Source organism: Moschus berezovskii, chromosome 3 (genome assembly GCF_049115385.1).
Source record: "Moschus berezovskii isolate FMDL1 chromosome 3, NW_MosBer_1.0, whole genome shotgun sequence".
NCBI lineage: Eukaryota > Metazoa > Chordata > Mammalia > Artiodactyla > Moschidae > Moschus > Moschus berezovskii.
The window spans coordinates 19,008,810-19,028,192 of record NC_142462.1 but is presented as its reverse complement, the minus strand read 5'-3'; the positions used below and the strand labels follow the sequence as shown (position 1 = coordinate 19,028,192).

The 19,383-nt window shown below is 38.7% G+C and overlaps 1 protein-coding gene across 2 annotated transcripts in view; it reads right to left on the bottom strand.

Moving 5' to 3' along the window:
* DYNC1I1 (dynein cytoplasmic 1 intermediate chain 1) overlaps nucleotides 1-19,383 on the bottom strand; it is a 389,139-nt gene that overhangs the window by 318,785 nt on the left and 50,971 nt on the right. For both annotated transcript variants that reach the window (XM_055420462.2, XM_055420463.2), the window contains exons 3-4: nucleotides 17,201-17,315; nucleotides 14,389-14,479 (exon numbers count right to left, since the gene is read on the bottom strand). In XM_055420462.2, the coding sequence (XP_055276437.2) occupies nucleotides 14,389-14,479; nucleotides 17,201-17,315 (206 nt within the window). The remainder of the gene's footprint in view (nucleotides 1-14,388; nucleotides 14,480-17,200; nucleotides 17,316-19,383) is intronic.

The following is a 19,383-nucleotide window of genomic DNA, read 5'->3' as shown; positions in this document are numbered from 1 at the left end:
TCATCCCGTTCTCTTATCCTGCTTTACTTTTTTCATAAGGTATCTTTACCTATGGTTTTATTATACATCAGTGTATTTATGACTGTTTGCTGTTTAACTCTGGAATTAAGTCTCGAAATAGCAGGAAGAGCTACATCCCTAAATTATCAGAATATGCCTAGGCCCATGCCTGGCATGCGTGTTTATTTTTCTTGATTTTTTAATTGCAGGATAATTGCTTTATAACGTTGCACTGGCATACAACAATGCAAATACAGCTGCCATACAACAATGCAAATCAGTTATAACTCTCTGTCTATATCCCCTCCCTCTGGAGCCTCTCTCCCGCCCTGCCCCCCATGCTATCCCCTCAAGGTCATCACAGAGAGCCAGGCTGGACTCCTTCTGTTATAAGGCAGCTTTGCATTAGCTGCCTATTTCACATATGGTAGTAAATCTATGTCAGTGCTGCTTTCCTAATCCGTCCCACAGTGCATGCTTGTATAAGACAACAATAGTTGAACAGGTGGATGGATGGATTGTTTCTCTCTTGTTTCCTATAGGGACTGCATGCAGTTACACCTATACAGCACAAAGTATTTGATAAACAGTAGCTGTTTCTACTGTAGAAGGCAATGGCACCCCACTCCAGTACTCTTGCCTGGAAAATCCCATGGACGGAGGAGCCTGGTGGGCTGCAGTCCATGGGGTCACAAAGAGTCGGAAACGACTGAGCGACTTCACTTTCACGCATGGGAGAAGGAAATGGCAACCCACTCCGGTGTTCTTGCCTGGAGAACCCCAGGGACGGGGGAGCCTGGTGGGCTGCCATCTATGGGGTTGCACAGTCGGACACGACTGAAGCGACTTAACAGTAGCAGCAGCAGCTGTTTTTACTAGGCCACATTTACTGTGAAAGTGAAATATCTCTATATCTACTACCAATGTTTCTTTGAGACAACGCCCCACCTATATAATGGAACCCACCTAAGCACCTCCTGCAGAGGTATCAGAACACAGTTTCTAACTCCTCTTGTAAGTTCCAGTTATGCTCTTGTCCTCTGACCTAAATGCACTGAAAGATGACAACTAAAGTCTGGTGAGAACACTAATTGGTCCCTGTTTCTTAGACCAGTGCTTCTCAAACTTTACTGTCTGAGCCACCAAGGAGGCCCAGTGTTTCTCAAACTTTAATGCACAGATACCTGGGAATATTGTTTAAAATGCTGATCCTGATTTAGTAGGTCTGGGGTGGCTTGAGATTCTGCATTTCTAACAGCTCCTAGCAGGGTAGATGCTGCTGGGCTGTGGACCACACTTCAAGTAGTAATGTCTAGACTTAGATCAGTGGTTTTCAAACTCTGACGTGGATCAGAATAACTGGGAAGGACTGTTAAAATACAGGTGCTGATCCTCAAGCCCAGAAATTCTGATTTGAGTAGTTCTGGGGTGGGGCTGAGAATCTGTATTTCTAACAAGTTCCCAGGTAATGCTCACAGCTGATCCTAGAACCACCTTTAGAGAATAGCTGGGGTAGACTATTGCTTCCACTAGCTGGCAGGCAGAAAGCGTCACTGATCCTCAAATATATCAGTATCTAAACAAGTGATTCACACACGCTGGCCTAAGGCCCAGGCCACTTTTAAACCAATGAAATCAGAATGTTTGGGGTGGGACCCAGGTGTCCAGATTTTTTGAAACTCTCTCATGTGCAGCCGGGGTGAAAACTGCTGCTGTGCACTCATCTCTGCCCAAGGAAAGCAGCTCTTCCTGGCTCTGAACACTAGTTCCATCACTTTCCTTCAAATGATGGAAGTGACCGAATCCATTAGTGATTCACCCTTGCTGTTCACGTATCTCTGGGGTCCAAACCTTTTATCTTTATGGATACTTCCTTGGCTACAGACAGAGGAGTGGCCTCTGGCTCTGGCTGACTGTGAGAAGCATTCCCTCATAAGGGCTGGGATCAGCTCCTTTGTGCTCAGGTTTCTGATGGGACAGTTTGGGGACCTTTTTCGCTCTTCTCAGGCAAGGGAAGAGTGTGGCAGCTCTCAGGTGGTCACAGCTGTTCTATTGTTTACCGACAACTCACCTGAACACACTGAGCCCTTAAAGTAAGACTACTAGATCTGATAAGTTATATTTTAGATGTCAAGTCACCAATCTGTCACAGGAACAGCTAATGCCAGGCTGAGAATTATACAAGCCTGAAGAAGTCTTCTCCCTTGAAGTCTGACTTCCTGGGAAGTCAGACTTTAGCAGTGTCTTTGGATTTAGAACAAGTGAAGATGAATATTTAACTATTAAAGCTTCTCCCTGTCATATGCCCATCATGTCCATATTTTATAACAGGACTAGACCACCCCTCACTGCTGCCAGAGCCTCCACTTTCCCTAATTTCTTGGGATGACCAACAGAACCCATTTTGCTGAGTGTAATCTTTAATTCTGTCAATTAGATTTTGTCTATTGTTCCTGTCTGGGAAACCATCTTGGTTTTGTTTGCTCATTTTTAAGAGTTGTATTTGTCTGCTCTGATCAACTGTGGGTTGATTTCTTAGGTTAACTCTCTGAGGATCCACAGGAGGATTTTTTTCGTGAGGAAGCTGTTACTTGCACAGATACTGAATAACCCAGTGATTTCTAACCTAATGTGGCATCATCGTGGCTCCATGGCCCTACGGTTGGGTTGGCAGTTCTGGACAGACTTTAAGGTCACATTTCCCAACTTTTTTCAAACTTCCAGATACAGAATCTTTCCACACCATGGTAAATAATAACTCATTTATTGGACACTAAACGTGTCAAACAGTGTAGCCTCTGGTATCTCATCTAAAAAGGCCTACCATGTAACAGTTAATAATCTGCGGAACAATCTGTTTTTCAATATTTCTTATAAAGAAAAAGAATATGACAAACACAAAAATTATTCAAACTAGCAATGAACCCATTAAGAGACAAACAGAAGTTTATATCACACCCTTTTACTGTCCAGCTTCCTACAAAATCTCCCTCCATTGGCCCAATCTTATTTGCTCAGTTTCAGTTTATTAGGTAGGAGGAAGTAAAAATTCATACAAAGTAAAACAATGCCTGGCCCTCCATGGAAAGCATAACTGAGGAGTAAGAGACGTGATGTCTGTGTTGTATAACGACTCTCTATGATGAGTGGTTAATTTCTTCCTGTTCAGAGCACGCTGGTAGTTTCCAGTCTTCTTCCCATATTCTTAGACTCCAGAGTAGACAGTCTTAATATTTTTCCTTTAAAGAGCATCTTTGCTCTTACCTCTTTTTTTGGTTTTGGTTATAAGAAAGAGATGTCTGATAAATACTTGGAAGGCAGTCATTAAGAACTATCACTTGCCATTTTGATTCCACTTGTTTGATTTAGTATGAACAGAATGCTAGATTTCTAATTTAAAAAAATAGATATGCAGCAAGCAACAAGGATTTACTGTATAGCATAGGGAACTATAGTCAATATCTTGTAATAACCTATATTGGAAAATAATTTCAAAAATAATATATGTGTATATGTGTAACTGAATCATAAAAAGAAGAGTTATATTTTTTTGAAATTTAGCAATGTTTATCTTTTTGCCACTTTTTCTAAATGTCCTATGGACATCTAATAACAACATATGAAACATCAAATTTTAAATGTATTTGTGTAGGCTATAAGATTAAATAGAAATCCGTCATATTTGTTATTAATGACATCATTTAAGATGCTCCTATTCTTATTTTTCTGCACTTGATATTCTCAGAAAAATGTTAATATGTCTTATATACTTTTTTTCTTTTCCCTTGTATTTCTTCTGATTTTGCTTTCTGTATCTTTGTTTCTTTACTGTTAGGTGTCTAATGGTTTGTGATGTCTATCTTCTTAGTGAATTGTACCTTTTATCATTAAAAATATTCATCTTTCATTTAAAATAAATAAATTTAATTAAAAAAAGAAAATCTAATAAAAAATTTTTAAAAGAACTGTCATTTGCAATGCTAATATTCAGTGTGGCTGAGGCACTCTCATCTACTGTTGGTGGCATTTTAAATTAGTACAGTTCTTTGGGAAAGCAACACACCAGCATGGAGCAAGACTCACAAACACAGAACTACTCTGAAACTCATTTCTCTTCCAGGAACTCACCCTATGGAAATAAAACAGCACAAGTGGCAAATAACAAAAATGATGATGAAAATGGCCACCAAACCAACAAATCCCATGGCTTATTCTTGTTTCTCATACTTGATCTCTATGAGTCTGGTGACTATTGGCTCCTTCATAAGCATGTTATTTCTTTTAGTGTTCCTGACCCTAAAAACCATGTCTTTTCCACTTCTCATTATACTTCTGGAAGGGTCCTTATTCTTTCCCTCCCCATAAAGACAGACATTCCCCAACCAGAGTAATGTCTTCTCCCCTCACCTCTATAGCTACAGATGATCTCCAAGATGCCCACATATCTTCTGCAAAAGATAACCCTAAAGTCCTCATCACCCTTGAGCTCAAAGTTCCTCCTTTGCATGTGCTTTTTGGACATATCCATCTGTAACACCAAGAGAATTTAACCTTTTCTTGTCTCATTAGGCTTTTCTTTCCTTCTCTAGCACCACAATCCTCATTCACATTTTCTGCCCTTTTTATCAGATCAATGGCTCCCCCAAACACATCCTCAAATCTTGAAAGCATTACAAAAATGCAGTGGTCCAGACCTCAACTCAGGTTTATGCCTTAGGTATCTGTATTTTTAGTAAGTTGCCAGGTGGATTCAATATATTCCTGGCTCCAAATATAGGACTAGGAATCTCAAATACCTCCAAGGCCATACTTGCCTCCCTGACTCTGATGTATTTTCATACTGTCTTCTTCACCCACATTCTACACCCCACATGTCTCATCTCTCCCACATCTCCCTCTATATTATATGGAATGCCCTTTCTCCCATCTCTACTTGTCCAAAGCATAGCCACTATGTAAGGCCCAACTCAAATGCCTTATTCTCGAAATATATTTGTCCTCAATAACCTCATTCATAAATAGCTTGTATCTCTATGGGACTGCACTTCTTATCAGTTCTCTTTGCCAACCTGCAATCCACTTGACCTCAATAGTAGCCCTGCATCAAGCTTCAAAACCAAGTACAGATGCTCTGAAGGATGAAAGGAGCACTGTGCCAAAGCCCAGGGGCCTCAGCACCAAGACAAACACACTGTTAGTCCCGTCAGCCTTTCTGCTCTGAGCCCAGTAACTGGTTTCTGCCTTGCTTCTGCTAGGAAATCCTCGCTTCGTATCTGAGTGCTCTAACCACTGCCAACAGCTCCCTTTGAGCAAAGGCCACTTCTGGCAACTAGCCCAGCAACCTTGAACTACCCATCTTTTACCTGGGTCCTCATCTCTTCACTTACCCCACACCCACCCCATTCAGGTTTCTGCAAACTGTGTGTGCGCATAAGTGTGTATGCACATACATGCACACACACACACACATACACACCCCTACCTCAATAAAGAAATTTACCATGTACCTAATATCAAGGCCTAATGTCAAGACTCTAGGTAGGGTAGTAATGAATCAAAAGCACTTGTCCCACAAGAATATACAAATTAGCTGCATCTGGGAATAATGCTGTATGATATTATTGCTCACCTCTATGAGTACAAAGATTTGAGAGCCGTGTAACTACATAGAAACACATCCTCAGACGGCTTCAAATTAAATATGCCATTTACCGGAAGTGGGAGCTGAAGCAGAGAGAAGAATCCCTTCATTGCTGTATTCCTTGCAGGCCTAGCATTTACTGTGTTGTACGATAAATTCTTAACTGTTTATTGGGTGAACATGATGAACGAGTGAATAAATGCATGGTCTTCACCTGCATTTTCCACGGATGGGTATTAAGTATGAGGGCAAGCTGGTTCCCTACGAAACAGTTTTTACTTTCTTTATGTAAAAAAAGTGAGAGAACACATCAGGGCATGTCTGCTTGATTTCCTTCATCTCTGCAAGTCACTTCTGAAGAACTCAGTCTGTGTGGCATGATGCCATCACATGGTTCCGGAAAAATTTTCAGACTCACTTCTGTGCTGAAGAAGGAAAGCTTATCTTGAAAAGGCTGACCTCAGTGTATGAATGGATAGAGAAGTTGTGGTGTGCACACGCATACATATAATTAAATATCATTCAACCATAAAAAATGAGGAAATCCTGTTTGTGACAACATGAATGGACCTTGAAGACATTATGGTAAGTGAAATAAATCAGAAAAAAACAAAACTATGTAATCTCAATGACATGCAGAATCCAAAACAAACAAATTCATAGAAAAAGAGATCAGACATGTGGTTACTAGAGGCAAAGGGTAGGGATGGGGAAATTGGATGAAGGTGGTCAAAAGGTGCAAACTTCAGGTTACAAGATAAGTAAGCACTAGGCCTATAATATACAACATGATAACTAAAGCTGACACTGTTGTATAATATACAGGAAAGTTGCTAAGAAAGTAAATCTAAGAGTTCTCATTGCAAGGAGAAAATGTTTTTTCTTTTATTCATTCTGAGCTCATTAACTTTTATTAGTCCCTGAAGCAACCACATTGAAGCCCAACTTTGTACCTTCTTCTTTTCTCTCTAGGGTAGAAAGACTGCTCAAGGGCAGGGTACTCTGAGTCCCAGAGTTTTTCTGGACTCTCGCTTCACATGTCTTCTATGTCAAACAAATCACTGGTCACTAAACTGATAAAGAAAAGTTTGGGCCAATGTGAGCACAGTGCCCAACAGAAAATCTCCAGTCAATGTCATCCCCAAACTGTTTCTCTAAGTGCCATTTTCAAAAGGAATACACTGAATAACAAAGACATTTAAATATCCATCATGTCACTCAGCCTGTCAGAGTTACTAATGTGATGTCAATTAATTAAGAATGACATTTAAATAATGAGTTAATGTTTTACTTTCCAGTCTCAATGATTTCCTTACTTTGGACTGGCAGTGATGATGATAAAGATTTTCTGATATCAGAAATAAAACTGGAACAGTGCAACACATACTTATACCAAGCCTCTTTCTTAATTTACTGTGTGAGAATCTTCCCTCCATTGGCTAACAGCGAAGCCCTAACAAGCAGCTCTGACACAGGCCACTCTGAGTCACACAGGAAGTCCATCTGCGCTGGATTCAAAGAGAAATGCAAGACTTCCCATCAGAAAAAAAGGATGTGTTTCCCCCGCATCTTCCATAAAGGACCTGCTATCAAGCAAGTTGTCTCTCTGGAAGAAAGCTCAGCAACTCTTTGCTAAAAATAGCTGCTTACCCTGTTACTATAACCATATGGTTATATACAGTACTCTCTGCCTGACAAGATAGCAACAATTTTTAACTAGTCAGTCCATGTGCTACATAAAGAAAAAAATCCTGTAGTACACAATTTATTTTAATTTGCAAGGAGAGTGACTTTTAAATAGCCTTGAATCAGAGATTTTCAGTCTCCCTGGAGTCCAATTAGCTGGTTGCAAGCATCCTGTCGAACCCTCTTTACATAATTTAATGAATTTTATACATACAAAATCTTAATAGTCTTACTAAATTTCCTCCCAGGTTTTGCATTATTGAATTGTACTTTTTCACCTTTACTAAAATCTCCTTAACATCTTGCCTTTAGCCTCTGAGTTATCAGAGCACCATAAAAGATGGGGATGGTTTCACCAAAAAGAGGTAAAAATCCTTTGAGGTTCTTAGAGTGCCAGAGAATCCAATGGAGTCCAACTGTGGATGAAGTTGAAAGTCCTGAGGATTCTGTGTTGGGCATTGAGCTCACGGAGCCCCTGAACACACCTTCCTCTCCTCAAATCACGAGAAAAAAGTGGTGACTAGGTGCAGCCAGTACAAGTTGACCATGAATAAATTATTCTAATCGCCTTATTTGTGAGTTCACTAGGCAATAAGTGGATAAGGGAAAGGTAGAGTTTATTAAATATCTGAATTTTGCCCAAAGTATTTTTTCAATATAAAATAATATGAACTATACGGAAGCCTACCATTCAAATTGAATAGCAAAGTATCTACAGACATCTGTTTCAATTCTGGTCTGGTATGCACAAGAAGCTAGAAGCCCGAAAGAGCCCTAATCCACTCAACTCCATGCTTCTGTTCTCCTGTTAAGGGTTTCAGAAGACACTTCTGTTTCTGCGGCATCTAAGGTCCCCCTGGGGGAGGCCTCACCTCTCTACAGAAAATCAAGGGTATAAGAGTTTTAGCTGATAGGTACTGACAGCTGGGAAGGAAGACAATTTTAATATAATGGGATTATGTTGGGAGCAACTGGGGAAATCTGAAGATGGTATATATAGTAGATAAGTTGAAAATGTACTGAAATGGAAAAATAGAAATACTTGAATATAAAAGCAAGTTCTTCAGTTTGTACAGGATGACATCATTTATCATATATATGATGACATACATCTGTGTGAAAGAATATACACTAAGGTATTAAGAATGCTAATGCAAATTCTTCATAGGAATATAATTTTTTCTACTTTTGCTCATTTATCTTTTCTAATTGTATAAAATGAACTGATATTATTTCTATAATAATAAGAGATTATTAAAAATAAATGGGGGATGCTTGAGTGACCTTGTCTGATTGGAAGGTAGAACTTAGCGATGGTATTAAGGCCAGATGGTCCAAAAGGAAGACAGAAATCAATCATATACCCAAGCCACTTGTCACAAAATTCAAACATCCATCATCTTCTATTTTGTTAAGGAGGTTATGTCGTAAGAGGTTGCACAAAATGTTATCATACTGAGACATATTTCATCTTTGAAATCATTTTGAAAGTATCCCTTTTAAATCAGGTTTTGGACAGTGTGTTGCCTATGCCCTGGTGTACAGTAAACCTTATGATGTCAATACTCTCCTAGTTTCTACAAGCCAATGCGGTCTCTAATTCAGCTTTGTCACTGGGGAGCCTAAGGAGTCTCAGCCAAACATGAGAACAGCCCTAAAGCAAAGTCCCTTGTAAGCCATCCATGTACATAAGAATAAATGTGGGCTGAATTATTATCACTTAAATAGATTCATTTCTGGCCAAATATCTGATGGTTAGGAATTAAGGATTAGGGTAAATCAAACAGTGATATTAGGTTGGTGCAAAAGTAATTGCGGTTTTATATTGTTGAACTTTGCCATTTGATACTGGTATACATCTTTAAATAAATATGGTTATGTTATATATCACTTTAATGAGCATTTATTGCCTTATTTTTTTGCTAATGACTTATTACCTACTGTGTATTTTACATTTATTTTAGACTTACAGAAATCATGTTAGACAAAAAGCAAATTTGAGCAATGTTTTTATTTGAGTTCAAAATGGGTCAAAAAGCAGCAGACAGAACTTGCACAGCAACACGTTCAGCCTGGGAACTACTAATGAACGTACAGAGAAGTGGTGGTTCGAGAAGCTTGGCAAAGGAGAAGACAGCCTCGAAGATGAAAAGCGTAGTGGACGGCCATTGGAAGTTGACAATAACCAATTGAGAGCCATCACCAAAGTTGATCCTCTTACAACTACATAAGAAGCTGCCAAAGAACTCAACATCAACCATTATATGGTCATTAGGCATTTGAAGCAAATTGGAAAGGTGAAAAAACTGGATAAGTGGGTGCCTCATGAGCTGACCGAGAATCAAAAAATTGTCGTTTTGAGGTGCTGTGTTCTCTTATTCTATACAACAATGAACCATTTCTCGATCGGATTGTGACATGTGATGAAAAGTGGATTTTGTAATCGCAGATGTCCAGCTCAGTATTTGGACCAAGAAGAAGCTCCAAAGCACTTCTGAAAACCAAACTTGGACCAAAACAAGGTCATGGTCACTGTTTGGTGGTCTGCTGCCCTCTACTACAGCTTTCTGAATCCCAGCGAAACCGTTATATCTGAGAAGTATGCTCAGCAAATCAATGAGATGCACCGAAAACTGCAAAGCCTGCAGCTGGTACTGGTCAACAAAAAGGGCCCAATTCTTCTCCGTGGCAATGCCTGACCACACATTGCACAACCAGTTTCAAAAGTTGAATGAATGGGGCTACGAAGTTTTCCTCATCCATCATATTCACCTGACCTCTCACCAACCAACAACCACTGCTTCAAGCATCTCAAAAACTGTTTGCATTCAAAATGCTTCTACAACATGCAGGAGGCAGAAAATGCTTTCCAAGAGTTCTATGAATCCTGAAGCATGGATTTTTATGCTACAGGAATAAACAAACATTTCTCATTGGCAAAAATGTATTGATTGTAATGGTTCCTATTTTGATTAATAAAAAATGTGTTTGAGCCTAGTTCTAATGATTTAAAATTCATTGTCTGAAACCACAATTACTTCTTCATCAACCTAATAGCTAAAACTCACATATTGTTAATATATGTCAGACTCCTTTCCTGGTGCTTTACAGACACTAATTTCTTTAATCACGGTTACCTTATGGAGTAGGTTGTGTATCACATAGCAGTTGCTGTTAGAGATGATGCAGGGCTGAGGTACGGATTGTGGAAACTTATATCGACCTGCCCAGGTTCAAACCTAGCATTGTAGCTATGTCCTGTGTGAACCTGAGAAAATTATTTATTCTCTCTGTGCCTCCATGCCCTGTAAAAAGTAGGATGATACTTGATTCTTTCAATAAATGTTTTAACACCTATTATATGGACACAACCACAAATATGACTTACTCCCTTCTCGCAAGGAAATCTATCATTTCCTGAGGAAGAGAGACGTGTATTCAACTAAACATAAGTCATTCTTTAAGAGCTATAAAACGCTAATGCTTCACTCTCATGTATCAAAGATGTAAGCGCTTGCTTTGAAATTAATATTATCATATTGAGAAAACATTTATATTCCTAGTTTACTAAGTTTTAAAATATGAGACTAGATGTTTAAATTTTGCAAGTACCATTTCAGTGTATACTGCAATATTTACTTTTCCCTCTTTGACCTTTTTATATGCTGAATTAAGGTAACATTTTTCTATACTAAAATATCCTTGAATTTTTGAATCCAACACAATTAAGCATAACACTGTATCCTTTTGTATTATATTGGATTCCAGATACAAGTAACATATTTAGGATTTTTTCCATCTACATTTATATGTAAAACTGGTTTTTCAAATTTTTTGTTAGTAGGCTAATTTTTTGAAACCCAAGAGCTTGTTCTTTGTTCAGTATGTTTAAACAAGCAATGATTAATTGACTCTACTAAAACTAATTATGAGAAAGAGAAAAGTACCACAAATGTAAATTGTAAATGAGAAGCAGGCTATAATTACAGAAGCAGAAACTGGAACACAAATTATGATCCTATAAGTTTAAAAATTAAATCATACTAGTATAATTGAAAAAATGTTAAATATATCTACTCTATTCACTCAGTTTAGAAAATTTACTTAACTGCTCTTAAAAATCAATAAAAGAAATTTGTTATACTTCATATGTTTAAAGCACTATTTAACCTTTTCTTTATAATAGGGCATATTAAGTATGCCAATTTCCAAATTAACCACTTACAGGGGTTTTATAAGAAATGTTTGCTAATTCTGGCTCTGCAAAGCAAATTGTAGTTTTGGTTTGAAAGTATGGCAAATGAATGACAGAATTTATGTGCACCTTTAGGTAGGACCAGATGTGTTGCTTTGATTCCTAAGTTATCTTCTGCAAGATTTTCCATTTTTCAAAAAGTCCAAATTCTACACAAATATGCAAATTTATGGCTATAGAGTTATTAGGAGTTACCAAGTGCTTTTCTCAGTCTCATGTTTTATGAAGTGTTAGAGTTAACAGTAACTGCTTTCAAAGACGTTTCTTCTACAGAAAAAGACATTCCAAGTAGAATTTTAAAAACTGAAATATAACATTCTTCTGAAATTTTACTCGCATATGTACTTTATGGAAACAAAAACATAAATTTGCATGGAATGTGCCTAAGTTCAAAACAAGGGCACAGTTTACTAAGCTATTCCTAATGCCTTCTCAAGCCACCTCTGTGCTCAGTTCTTCTGAAAAATCACCTCCTCAGTTGCTGTTTATTTGCATCCCTATGAAACCTGCACTTCGCAAGGGATACACTCATTGACTTCCAGCTGCCCGCTCCTGCCAGAATGTTTCTATAAAAAACTGAAGCTACTTGGAGTTTGTGGATTTTGTGTGAGGTGGGAGTAGACAGCACCTCTTCCAAAGTGGTGAAGTTAAAAAAATCACATAAGAAGGGGAAAGGAATGAAGTTTCCTCTGACAGAATAACTGCTGCCGTCCCCAGAGCGCTAACAGCATCAGTCAACTTTCTCCAGAAGTTTTCAAAAGGGCTCGTCAACTATGAAGTCGGTAATAGTATTCAACACTGCCAATGGAACCCCTTGACACTAAACATCGCTGGCACGATACCGTCGCTGTGCAGAAACAGGCAAATATATTAACATAATGATAGGCCAATGGACCCCCCTAAGGAATGTGATTATACTGTGCCAGCTCTTGTATAAATGTTAGATCTTACATGATGTGTTATTATTATTTTTCCTCCCCCACCCTCAAAGACCTTTTGAAGTGTTCAAAGCAAAAGATGAGGGAAGACGTGTGCTACTCCAAATCACAAAGGCGATTTGCTAACATAAACCAGCCTGGTGCCCACAAAAGCCTCTATGTTCGCTTTTCTCAAATTGAAAGCAGTGTCCAACCTGTTTCAAAAGACCCTATGAAAACAAAACACTCAAGTCTGAAACACATGAACAGACAGGTATTGGTGAAATCATTTTAGTCTTATGTATTGATTTCAGAAAGCTAAAAACGCTACAACACAGGCTAACCCTATTCTCATTTCTCTGTTTTTCTCTACCAAAATTGCAGAGGCTTTTCTGAAAACAACAAACCATCAGAAGATAATGCTCACGATAAGGTATTAAGTGAACAGACAAAAATGCAAAATTGTATACCTCTCCTCCAGGAATTCCCTTGTGGCTCAGCTGGTCAAGAATCTGCCTGCAATGCGGGAGACCTGGGTTTGATCCCTGGGTTGGGAAGATCCCCTGGAGAAGGGAAAGGCTATCCACTCCACTATTCTGGCCTGGAGAATTCCGTGGACTGTATAAGTCCATATGGTCACAAAGAGTCGGACACGACTGAGCAACTTTCACTTCACTTCCTCCAGGAACATATACAGTAGCAAGACATACACACAGGTAGATAAGGATTGAAAGGTACCCTGACAAGACAAAGGCTGATCTGTTAGAATGCTGGGGCTGTAGATGTCTGCTTCTTTTATTGAAACTTTACTAAAATGTTTTATGATTATTTCAAAAGCCAAAGAGAGGTCAGACATCACCAACTCATGAGCCAAATCTAGCCCACAACTCCTTTTAACAAAGTAATTAACATTTAATGTCTATGAGACTGTTGCATAAATATTTGCATTCATAGTTTCTCATGAAAAATTGAAAGGTGTGGAAAAACTGGGCCCATGTTCCCATCTAAGCTTAACCAGCCCAAGAGCTGTGAAGAGACCATCTGAGCTTTATAAAGGGAGTGCTAGCTAACAAGCTGCCAAAGGCACCACTCCCCACTCATCTCTATTGTCTGCCTATGGGCACCCACATGTGGGAATACTGCTGAAGACACCTGGATTAAGAAAGTTTCCATGACCCCATGCATATTAATGAGCCTTCTCCTTTCTCTCATCCCATCGCTACATTTTGGATGTTCCCTCAGTGGCTAAATTAGAGAATGTCTATATAGGCCTTGAGAAGTTAGTTACATAATCTTGGAATATTCCTAGTGTAATAAAAGTTTGGCAACTGACAAAAATGGAGCAGTTAATTCTGATGATTATAATAATTAATAATGATAATAAAAACACTTTTGGGACCGAGTTCTCAAATTTTGTCAACTCTATTAAGCAAATAAACAAGACTTCTGAAAAAGTAAATTTAGGGTTAGACCATGTCAGTGTTACACTCACAAAGATTCTCATGGAAACCAAAACCAAGGTAGAATAACGAGAAGCCAGATATATATTCCATTTGTCTTTGGTCCTTCCCTACTTTCTTTTAAACTGAAGCCAGTGGATATGCTTGTGTTTGTCAAATAGGACATGTGGTGTTAAATTAGCCTATTGACGGAAGAATGATACTTATCACTTCAAGGGTTCAAAGTCAATCCTATGTCACCAAAAACAGCAAGCCACCATAAATGTAAACATAAAAACACAACTGATACGTAACAAGGAATGCACAGTTAACAATGTACAACGGAATGGTGTGGTTTTTGAGACTTTTGGTTTCTTGCATTTTTTGGGGGGGAGGGAGGGAGGTATTATTGACATACCACCACGGCCTTTGTGAAGGGACAATTCTTACCTTGTTAACGGTCCCAGGTCGCCTGAGTCTTGGCTTCCAGCTTCACTGGGAGTGCTCACTGATTTCGAGGAGGGAGACATAGGGGTTGGGACTAAATAATGAAAATAACAGGTATCCCATGTTAAAAAATGCAGCGGCTGCACTGGGAAGAGCAGTGTCAGATAAATCAAAACAAACGGGCTCAAATTAAAGTGATTGTATGGCCAGGAGAGATTGAGATGGGATAAGGAAAAAAAAAAAAAAGGAAAGAAAAGAAAAGGAAAAGAGTCCAGTGAATTTTTCATACTTCGGAAATTAAAATTTGAAATGAATTTAGACAGAATTAACTTAGATTCTAAGGCCATGTCCACCTTAACAAAGTAAAATGGAGAATCAAAACAGTTACCTGGATAATTCAAAGCAAATCCCTCTCTAGCATGAACTATCCAGATAATTCTAATTCTCCACTTTATTTTGTTAGTATAGATGTGACCTATTCAAAATAAAACGAGGTGTCTATAAAACTTTAAAAGATTATGAAATAAGTGATTCTGAGGAATTTTAGAAGGTCACGGGGAGTCAGAAAAGTCTGCTGCATGTCTGCACTTGGAGGGACGTCTATTGTCTGTGGAGTGTAAACTGCATTTGCTATGAGAGACTAAATGACAGATAGAGAAAAGGGTAAATGTTGAACCCAGTAATTTAAAAATCTCTTTCAAAACAAAGCGCTTTATTTTTACACTTAATTAATAGTTTCATAGCCTTGCACTATTTACTGTGTTTGGGAACTGTGTTCCTTTGCATCTGGCAGCTCTAGAAAGCACTGCCGCGTGCACAGAAGCCAACTGCCATTCTGAAGACAGGAGAAACAAGTTCAAAGATGCAGGCCAGTGTAGGCTGGAACTCTCCAAGCAAGGGCAATAAAAGAAACGAAATTAAAGGAAATGCAAATGGATTTTTTCCCCTGTCTTTCAGATACAAGCCAAACGTCCTTCAGATAGAAGCTGCGCCAAATAGCCAAGGTGGCTCCAGGCCAGATGAGAACGGGATCTCAGTATCACTCATGCCAGAGAAGCCATATGGGCAGCAAGAAACTTCAATCCATAGTGTAGATTCCCATTTGGTTTCAATCATGTGCAATTTCCTTTTATTTATTTAATAAGGTAAAGGGTTTAACTATGTTGCCCAAATCCTATAACACAATGGCAGATCTGTCAAGAAACCAGGAATTTTCACATGGTTCTATAATTAATTCACTGATTACCCTCTGCAATAAGTCAGAGGGTAAGTCGGAGAGATGGATAAAAGTTGAAAATGGGGTCCACTTTTGCCAGAGCCCTTTGGCAGGGATACTGGGATAGTTCAGAATCTGGTCATGGTTTAGGGATGTTTAAACTGTTTTGCTCTCAAGGTTTAATTGCTGGCTTTATGCAGGTTAGGGGAGAACAAATATTCCACGGTTGTGTTTAACCAGTGTTCACGCTGCAGCAGAACTTCAAAGGCTATTCTGAGGCAAAAATATAATTGCCAAGGGTCTAACATGTATTACTTGTCAACTAAGTAATAAAAAGGTTTGTCAGCTCCTCACAGAAGGCCCATCACTCAAACATCCTGTGGGTTACATCTCCCATACCACAAAGAAACTAACAAAATAATCAACACCTTATTGGGGTTTATTATATCATTGTTAGACAGATGATTTTACTTACTATTAATACACACTGAGGCTGAGTATAAAATGTTTTTTCATGGTGTTTTAGTTTTGTGTGTATATACTGAATTATATCCAGAAACACTTAATAATTTATATGATTATTATATTTTGCCCTTTTACTTACTTATATTGATATACACACTTGCCATTTCATTGTTCATGGGATAATTTGTATTGTTAATTTAAGTAATTATGGAAATAAATGAAAATTTATTTTAATATAAAAGCCAATGATGGAATTAAAAGATGAACGATTTATAAAAGGGGATCTGATACTATCTTTATTTATATGTATTATTTTTAAAGCTTTTATTTTACTATATTGGATATCACGTAGTTTTACAGACACCCTGGGATTACTCTGAAATGTATGGAAAGCAAATGGATAAAGAAAAATAAAATAACTTATCACATGAGTGATATATAGTGACAAAATAAACATATTATGTACAAGTTACCTTCAACACAAATAAAAGAAATAGTTCAATATCCAAACCCTGAATAGAATGAGGTCATGGATAAGTAACTAGGTATGAATGAGTTGGAGGAAGGGTGCTGCAGTAAAGATGCTGATTAGCAACGAAACCAAGATATACAACAGAGTCAAAGAAATTTAAACATGTTAATTGGCTGCTAATCTGCCACCATGTCAAGTTTTCCTTTAAGTTTCCCACCGAGCATTCTATTTTCATCATAGAATAACTCTGTGCCTGGGGTGGTTATGAAATTCATAACCAGATTCACAGTATTTAGGTTGGCAGAGAGAGGCTGGGATTCAGCAATGGAAATGAAGTTATTTCCCTTCATCTCGCGATTCCTGGTATTTACCACCGGTAACTCATTTAACAAGTATAAGATACTCTAACAGTAATGCAGTAGATTAGGCTGACCGCAGCATCAGCCAGTAAGCAGCCAATTGCTAACCACGCTACAATCTGCCCTCCTATCTCCTTCCAGCCCCCTCAATTCCAAAAATAAATACACCTGAACCATAAGCCAGAGCACTTCTTAAAACATAAAAACAAAAGGAGATGTAAAAGAATAGTAAACGCTGGACATGGTATATCCTATACAAGTCAAATCTGAGGCTATATTAAAACACAAAGCACTCTAAAGTACCTAGAGGGGGCTCTGGTGAGATCCCGATGCTTTGCAGCAGGGCCTCCGTCTCTCGGCGTTTGCGATCCAGGTCAGAGTCATCTGGAACTGGTTCTTTCTTCTGCTGCATGTCAGCCTACAAAAAGTAGATGCCAGTGAGAAAGAGAGTAACCGAGCTAAATGTATGCCTCTGAATGAAACTGAAAATGGTAAATGTATGGCAGCAAAGACCAGGCAAAAGCCCTAAATAGACATAAACGTGTATAAAGGATGAAAAAAACATTGTAACTGCTCCATTTAATAACTAGCAACCCAGTACTTTCTCTTCCGGTTGAAGGCTTTTTCCTGCCTCTATCACATGTTAGGAGAGTTTTTCTCACTTGGTTTCAGAAGAAACCATCAAGACAAAATATTTCTAACTTGGATGTGGATTTAATACAACAACAAAAAAATCTGTCTAGTTATTTAGATACCCATGTCCCTTCTGGGAAGACATATTATCAGTTCTTGATGAGTGTGCCTTTGTAATATTCATGCCTCACATTTGGGATTAGGCAAACAAGGAATTATTGGTGTCTGGCTGTAAGATTAGTTATGAAAATCTGTAACTGTAAAATACACGATTGTATCAGTACTCTAAGTTTACCATGGTTTCAATAAACCAGGCTAAAATTCTTATTAAGGCATGTGAACAACACTTATCTAAGTATTGTTACATAATTCTGATTTTCATAGGCTTCTATTATACACGTTAACTCAAAGGAGAAAATTATGCCCGTGGAAAAATATAAAACAAAAAGTCATTCAGGAGAGATACACTCTTTCCCCAAGTGCTTTCTTGGGGTAGACACACCTTGTGTGAGCTTCTGATGCCCAGTTTGTCTTTTTGAAATAAGGAAAATAGAATGGTTGGTGGGAAAGTTAAAGGAAAAGCAACAAGTCAAAATAGCAACAAGCCAAAATACAGGTTAAAGAAGGTTGGCGGTGGAATTCTGGGGGGAATTAAATACTCAGGTTTCTTTTCTTTTTCAGAGCACAATTACTACTTAAGACAAGGCATTTGCCCCACATCTGAAACACGATAACATCCTACTTGATGTGCAGCTACTTCACGACAAGGCTTTGTGAGTTTCCAGGAGTGAGACTGTCTCAGAGTTTGTCAAAAGCCAATTATCCACTTATCAGACACACCTTCCTCTCAGGGGGCAAGCTGGACTCCCTCACAGACACATTACCTCTTTCAGGAGTACAAAGTACATTTCAAAGCAGTAAAGCATCATTTCCGTCGTGGCGTCTACAGCAGAAAGAGTTCATGCAACTTTGACTTACTCCCAGATGGTAACCTACACCCCGATTATAAGCAAAAGGCATCTCTGCACACAGTGCGGGGCTCAGTGCTTCTGTTTTATTCACCTCGGGCTTAAAATACACTCAGGTATTTGATGTCTTTGCTGTTCAGTCGCTAAGTCGTGTCTGACTCTTTGCAAACCCATGAACTGCACCACACCAGGCTTCCCTGTCCTTCATATTTTCTGGAATTTGTTCAAACTCACATCCATTGAGTTGGTGATGCCATCCAACCATCTCACCCTCTGTTACCCCCTTCTCCTCCTGCCCTCAATCTTTCTCAGCATCAGGGTCTTCTCCAATGAGTTAGCTCTCTGTCATCAGAGGGAAAACTGCCATGATGAGGATCAGTAAGGGCTAATGAGGATGTAGAAGATTCAGGCTCTCTCATGTAATCCATCAGATTTCTGAAATGGCAATTTAATCTTGGAAGACATGAAAGTTCACTTTCTTTCCCAATTTTAACATTTAAACTAGCAAGTTCCAAAGTTTATGCATACAACAGAGGCAAAGATGTATGCATGCCAAGTCATTTCAGCTGTGTCTTTGTGACGCTATGGTCTATAGCCTTCCAGGCTCTTCTGTCCATGGGATTCTCCTGGCAAGAATACTGGAGAGGGTTGCCATGCCCTCCTCCAGGGGATCTCCCCAACTCAGGGATCAAACCCATGACCCACGTCTCTTATGTCTCCTGCAATGGCAGGCTGGTTCTTTACCACTAGCACCACCTGGGAAGCCCAGAGGCAAAAACAGAACTAAGATTTTTAAAAAGGACCTTGCAGAGTGATGATCTATATCAGTGTTCACCTATCATAAATTTAAAGGAAGGACTGAAGGGAAAGTGGGGCAATGAAAGA